The sequence below is a fragment of the Alosa sapidissima genome, chromosome 15 (assembly GCF_018492685.1).
Source record: "Alosa sapidissima isolate fAloSap1 chromosome 15, fAloSap1.pri, whole genome shotgun sequence".
Taxonomy (NCBI): Eukaryota; Metazoa; Chordata; class Actinopteri; order Clupeiformes; family Clupeidae; genus Alosa; species Alosa sapidissima.
The window spans coordinates 6,889,190-6,896,689 of NC_055971.1; the positions used below are offsets into that span (position 1 = coordinate 6,889,190).

Here is a 7,500-nt window from a genome sequence, read left to right on the forward strand (position 1 = left end):
TGGACCTCAGTGGGCTGAGACTCACTCAAGCCCCCATACACGCAAACAAGTATTTCAACATTATGTGTGTGCAGTGCTACTCTTTCTGTCTGCCTTCTGAACACACACACACACACACACACACACACACACACACATACACACACACGCAGATGTACATCCTGGCCCGCACACACACACACACACACACACACACACACACACATACACACACACGCAGATGTACATCCTGGCCCGCACACACACACACACACACACACTTGCACACACATACCTCCTGTATACACACCTAGACTAGCTGTCACTCACATACAGACATTGCTGATTGTGGTGTTACTGCTGCAGCAGGAGGCTTAGCTGAGGGCTTTGAGGCAGTGAGAGAGGGCAGAGGAGAGGAGAGGAGGGGAGAGGAGGGGAGAGGAGGAGAGGGGAGGGGAGAGGAGAGGAGGAGAGGGGAGAGGAAGAGGGGAGAGGAGGAGAGGGGAGGGAAGGAAAGGGAAGAGGAGAGGAGGAGAGGAGAGGAGAGGAGAGGAGAGGAGGGGAGAGGAGAGGAGGGAAGGGGAGAGGAGAGGAGAGGAGAGGAGAGGAGAGGAGGAGAGGGGAGAGGAGGAGGGGAGAGGAGGAGAGGGGAGGGAAGGAAAGGGAAGAGGAGAGGAGGAGAGGAGAGGAGGGAAGGGGAGAGGAGAGGAGAGGAGGATGGAAAGGGAGGAGAGGGGAGGGCAGAGCTGCTGAGAGTGTGCTGGGCTGCTGCAGGCTCAGAGGAGGCTGGGGGGGGGACCTGGACTGAACAACGGCCTACTCTACAGGAGATCTTACAGTAGGTGGATGTGAACACTGACCCAAAGCTGCGCCCACCCACCTCATCTGACCGAGGACTGGACACTGTATTTTGGAGGCCCGTGTGGAAAATGCCCTCATCAATGTGGTCCTCTGTTTGAGCCCCCTCCTCCTCCTCCTCCTCCTCAGTCCATGTGTTCATCAGTGTGGATGGACACTGGGGTGGTCTTCTGCTTCAGTGGTCTCACTGCTACTGTCCTAAAAGTGGCCCAGTGCCTTGCAACATAGTCCAGATGTAAAGGTGTGAAGGAAACTTCTGTATTTAAATGCGGTGAGCAGTTATAGGAAAGTGTTAAAAAGTTTTGTAACTCTATTCTCTTGGTAAAGAGTGCAATGATTTTGAGGGCGTGAGTTACTGAGCATTTACTCTCTCTCTCTCTCTCTCTCTCTCTCTCTCTTTTTCTCTTTCTCTCTGTCTTTCTGTGTACCTCTCTCTCTCTGTTTTTTTAAAGAATGCCAATCGAAGAGTATCGACCGCTCTCCAGCGAAGCCTCCACTCAGGAGCGCTTGACACCCTCAAGCACAGAGACTGATGGGGAGAGCCACAGGCTGACAGGTGTTCTGTCTTATCTGAGACACACACACACACACACACACACACACACACTCACCTGAACACACAAATACAAATGGACACAGATGCAGATACACACCCACCCACTTACCTCCATACTTCTCAGACACTTGCACACAGTAACACTATCACGTGTAGATACACACACGCGCGCACACACACGCATACACACACACACACACACACACACACACACACACACACACACACACACACACACACACACACACACACACACACACACACACACACACACACACAGATACGTGTTTCCACCTGAATTACATGCAAGCAGGTATATTGAGTGCCACTTGTATCACAGCCCAGGAGTACACAACTCACACACACACACACACACACACACACAGGTTTAAGAAATGCCCCCCATCCGGTGCAGTCAGCGTGCGGGTCAGCTCCACTTCTCCTGCAGGCCCGTGCCAATCCATCACTTCCACACTGAAGGGCAATCACTGGCCTCTTATTACAGTGGAAGGGCCTGCTGCAGCCGCCTGATGGGAGCACTGAGAGCCATCTGACAGCAGAGCAGAGAGAGAGAGATGGAGAGAGAGCAGAGAGGAGGGGGGAGAGAGAGAGATGGAGAGAGAGAACATAGAGGGAGGGGGGAGAGAGAGATGGAGAGAGAAGAGAGGAGGGGGAGAGAGAGAAATGGAGGGAGAGCAGAGAGGAAGGGGAAAGAGAGAGATGGAGAGAACAGAGAGGAGGGGGGAGAGAGAGCAGAGAGGAGGGGGGGAGAGAGAGATGGAGAGAGAGAACATAGAGGAGGGGGGAGAGAGAGATGGAGAGAGAAGAGAGGAGGGGGGAGAGAGAGATGGAGAGAGAGCAGAGAGGAGGGGGGAGAGAGAGAGATGGAGAGAGAGAACATAGAGGAGGGGGGAGAGAGAGATGGAGAGAGAAGAGAGGAGGGGGAGAGAGAGATGGAGAGAGAGAACATAGAGGAGGGGGGAGAGAGAGATGGAGAGAGAAGAGAGGAGGGGGAGAGAGAGAGATGGAGAGAGAAGAGAGGAGGGGGAGAGAGAGAGATGGAGGGAGAGCAGAGAGGAAGGGGAAAGAGAGAGATGGAGAGAGAACAGAGAGGAGGGGGGAGAGAGAGATGGAGAGAGAAGAGAGGAGGGGGAGAGAGAGAGATGGTGGGAGAGCAGAGAGGAAGGGGAAAGAGAGAGATGGAGAGAGAACAGAGAGGAGGGGGGAGAGAGAGCAGAGAGGAGGGGGGAGAGAGAGAGAGATGGAGGGAGAGCAGAGAGGAAGGGGAAAGAGAGAGATGGAGAGAGAGAACAGATAGGAGGGGGGAGAGAGAGATGGAGAGAGAGCAGAGAGGAGGGGGGAGAGAGAAAAATGTAGAGAGAGGGACAGTAAAGAGTGGAGGAGGCAGGGAGAGAGGGATGAATGGGAGGTTGAGAGATGGAGAAGGAGTGAGGGATGGAGAGAGAGATGGAAAGAGAGAGACTATGAGAAGGGTGGGAGAGTGCGAGTGATATGGAGGCGAAGAGGCCACAGTGGAGCCCATCTGTCAGTGCTCTGTCAGACGTGTGCAGACTCTGGGCCGCACTGCTGGAGCTGACCGCCCCGCTCGCCTCCGCCCTTCCACCCCCGTGTCACCACCTCTCCCCCTGCCTGACCCGCCCTCCTCCTCAGCCGGGCACCACTCCTCCTCCTCCTCCTCCTCCTCCTCCTCCTCCTCCTCCTCCTCCTCCTCTCCATCCTGCATCAGCGCTGCTGCCCCTGCTGCCAGCCCTCCTGCTGACCGTATGCTGATGGAGCCGGCCGTTTGATCTGTCTGTGGGGGGGGGGGGTTCATGGCCTCGGGGGCCCCTCCACACTGACAGCTCATCCTCGCCAGCTCCTGTTTGCATTAAAGAGGTGAAGCTCGGCTCCCATCAAAACCCATCCAAACAGCCCCAAAAAGTTCAGCGAGGGCCACATATTCATTTCCTTTTTTTGACAAGCAGTGATGGATTTCGATTTTCAGTCCAGTGCCAAGGCCCTGACACCAAAACACTGCAGGAACAGAGACTTTAATGAACTTGCACTTGTTAAGTTTTAATAATGAGCCTTTGACTCCAAATGTAGATCCTCTACTGCAGGGATGAGAATATATTCCTTTCACTCAGCCGCTGCACTAGTGGCAGATGTGTCTGCGTCCCTGATCGAACTACAGCAAATGGAGTCGATAGAGTAGGCTGACTGAAGGGCAGATCGATGCAGTGCCATCTTGTGCCTGTGTTGCAGAGGAAGAGAAGGAGCTGCGGAAGTACCTCGCCGCCCTGTTCACTGTCCCACCTGCAGGGGGCGTCAGAGAGCCCCACTCCCCCACCAAGCCCTCCCTGAGCATTGTGGAGATGGCCCAGGTAATCCAGAACTCTCACCTATAACCTTCTAAGCTGTTCCACGCTTCCCAGAACTCTGTGGGTTGGTAGCATGATCATTACTGTATGTACCTGATCATTAACACACAAGTGAACTGTGATCTGGTTGTCAGAATGAGATCACAGTTCACTGGAATGTTAATGTGTGGCTTTTTGTTGTGCTGGTGACATTTTTTTGACTTGCTCCTCTTCATCAATCTCTCTCTCTCCCTCTCTCCCTCCCTCTCTCTCTCTCCCTCTCTCTCTCTCCCTCTCTCTCTCCCTCTCTCTCTCTCTCTCCCTCTCTCTCCCTCTCTCTCCCACGTGTGTGTGGTGCGTCTCACTCTTCATCTCTGTCATAATGGCAGACAGTGTGCGACGCTGTGGGTACCTCTGCCTTTGGAGTGGAGCAGCGCGGAGCGAACACAAAGTAAGCAGTCGGAGATGAGAGAGGCGCCGGAGCCTTTGAATAAACAGTGGCGCGGCGACGGCAGCGGCAGCGGCGACGCAGCGTGTGTGTTGTGCTGTGCTGCCTCCGCACGCGAGCGCCCGTTTCCTGTTCCTAATGGCCCACGCGGAGTTGCGGGAGTTTGAGAGTTTGTTGCAGATCCGGTGGCGGACCGGAGGCTTTTATTATCTTGGCTGGAGTTTGTCTAAGGCACCTGGTGCTAAATGAGGATGGATGTTTTTGTCTGTGTTTCGTTTTTTGTTTTTTTCTGAAGGTTGGACGGAGGTAGAGAGAGTGTGAGCGAGCGGGGGAAGAGTGAGGAGAGGAGGAGTGTGGGCACTCGATCTTCAGCATCGTCTTCGTCGCCTCGGCTGCCTGCGTCGCCGGGGCCACGCTTCTCCCCTGGAGGTGGGTCATCCATCCCATCTGACCAGAGCCCGACTCCGCCTCCAGGGCCCGCACCGAGAGCTGCTCTGCGGCCGACGCGCTCACCTGTGGCCAGCCGGCCTTCTCCTCGGCCTGCCTCTGGGCAGTCAGCAGCATCGTCAGGCCAGCGCTTCACCAAGTCACCAAGGAGCAGAGGGTCATGCAGCCCAAAGACCGACCGCATGAAAACATCCTCAATAGAGTCCAAAACTCCGTCCCCGAGAAGCAGACCAGCATCCTCCTCACAAGGTCTCGGTGTGACCCCTTCACCTCCTCACCCCCTCCAGACGCCCTCGTCCTCAGAACCTCAGTCACCCGCGCCCCTGTGCACCCCCGGACCATCTCGTCCGTCCAGTCCAGGCTCCAGGACATCTGCCCAGCCCTCCACACCTGGATCTACAGTGGAGGCTTCACCCCCATCATCCAGGATGGAGGCTACTCCACACCCCACCCGTGACAGCACCCCTCCACAGACCCCCTACTCCTTAACACCTGTCAACACATCAACCCCACCCTCAGCTGATCCCTCCACCCCACCTGCACACAGCCACCAGCTACCAGGTGATCCCCACACACACACATGATTACCACACTAGCATGCTTAGACCTGCACACACACACACACACACACACACACACACACACACACACACACACACACACACACACACCACACACACACACACACACACACACACACACACACACACACACACACACAGATAATTCTCCAAATCCTGATAGCATCCCATGCACATCCACCGAGTGTGTTTGCAAGGGTCTGGTGATCATGGCACCTCAGGCCTGCTTTCAGCCCCCCCTGTGAGCCCCCAAGCTTCAGATGAGGCGATAGCGAGGGCTAAAAGGCTTTTTCCGCCGCTCCTGCTAACACACTGTCAGAGCCAATTTGGGCCCGTGCGCTGCAGAGCGACTCTCCTGATATATTGATCTGGGTTTGAAGTAAATACTTGGCATGACGTGGCGGTGGGCAGAGCGGTCATTACATGTGGAGGGCCTTGCCTGAGTCACGCCGCAGTCTAATCACCAGTTTCCACTCACGCCCTCAGGAGGCTGCATCAGAGAGGACTAGTGCACACCGCAGCGGAAACACACACACATGCACAAACTGAAACTCAGGCACACATATAGACATACATACACACACACACACGCACACACTAACACACAAATACTGAAAACTTCCAAAGCACGTATTCCCTCCCATATTGTAGGCAAACTCTTCCTTAACTCAGCTTCTCTCAGACACACACACTTGCAAACAAACACACACACACACACACACACACACACACACACACACACACACACACACAGCAGCACACACACAACACACTCACACATGCTTTGCTTTCGGAACATCAGAGGAGCTAACTCACACAGAGCTCATTTGGAGCCGCGTGTGCTGACTTGCAGAAGCGATGGGAACTTCAAACTGAGCTGGATGGCCATTATTAATGCATTAGGCAGTCATGTAACCGAGAGAGACAGACACAGACACATACACATACACACACACACACACACACACACACACACACACACACACCGACAGGGCTGAGCAGAGAGCAGTTGCACAGATCAGCTGTATTTCTGTGTCTTTCATCTCCGATCCTCCATCTTACTCAGTTGTGTGTACATACACTGTATCCTAATGCAGTGTGCTGTGTGTTTCTCTTTCCTTCTCTCTGAATGAACTCAGATTCTGATTCAGATTCGGAGGAGGAGGAGGAGGAGGCGGAGGAGAGGGAGGACTGGAAGGGCAGTGTGGGGCTGCTGCTGGACGAGTGGGACTCCTCAGATGAGGAGTTGAGCTGCTGTGTGGGTGGAGGGGACACTCTCTGTCCATCCCCCTCCCCTCCCTCCCGCTGCCGCTCTGCAGAGGAGGAGCCGTCATCTCCCCTGGGCCTCGGCCACTCTGATGGACGCCTGTCTGATCCAGCGCTTTTCACCGAGCCCTCCTCCGTAAGCGCAGAGCACACACACACACACACACACACATACACATACACACACACCACACAAACACACGCACACACACCACACACACACACACACACACACGCACACCACACACACACACACACACACACACACATACACACCACACACACACACAAACGCATACGCACACACCACACACACACACACACACACACACACACACACACACACACACACACAACCATCTCCATACACCACAGATAGAAGCTTATGAGGAGGCACAGCTCTAGTCTGTAATTAGTATTAAGTGTTGAATGAGTCATTGTCATGGAGTTCCTGTTTGCATGGGGCCTCTGTGTTGAGCTGCTGCTGTCAGTGCACAGAGGAACAGAGTTGAATACAGGCGCAGGAGGGTTCTCCTCTGCACAGCTGGGGCCACATGTGGCCACATCAGAGAACAGGAGATCCAGATCTACATAACTTAACGGATCACTGTGTTCTAAAGATTCAACTGCATAATGAGAAAAGCGACACTGGGCAGCATTTTCAGACTGTGCCACTGAACTGACGACAGTGAAAATGTAAATGCCAAGAAATGTCTAGAAAGTGTTATGAATCATTTTCATCTTGTCTATCCTTTTTACTTGCTGTGGCTGTTAGCATCCTGACCACTAGGGAAAAGCTCCATATTGCGCCCATCTCCTCACAGATCTACATCCTGACTGGTTGTCATATTGAAGGCCTTTACTCACCTGCTTCAGTGTTTGGGGAATAGGGTTCTGGTTTGTGCCTAAGAAACATGATGCTCTTATGTTTATGCGGTCACAGAGCCCAAAAGAAGGAGTTTTGGAGTGTCACTTAACTTGCATAACCCATTTTCATATCCACAG

At 53.8% G+C, this 7,500-nt stretch overlaps 1 protein-coding gene across 1 annotated transcript in view; it reads left to right on the forward strand.

The window, feature by feature from the left end:
- zbbx (zinc finger, B-box domain containing) overlaps positions 1-7,500 on the forward strand; it is a 49,056-nt gene that overhangs the window by 21,337 nt on the left and 20,219 nt on the right. Inside the window, exons 8-12 of the mRNA XM_042064610.1 lie at positions 1,290-1,393; positions 3,659-3,777; positions 4,143-4,204; positions 4,497-5,209; positions 6,369-6,631. Of these exons, the coding sequence (XP_041920544.1) occupies positions 1,290-1,393; positions 3,659-3,777; positions 4,143-4,204; positions 4,497-5,209; positions 6,369-6,631 (1,261 nt within the window). The remainder of the gene's footprint in view (positions 1-1,289; positions 1,394-3,658; positions 3,778-4,142; positions 4,205-4,496; positions 5,210-6,368; positions 6,632-7,500) is intronic.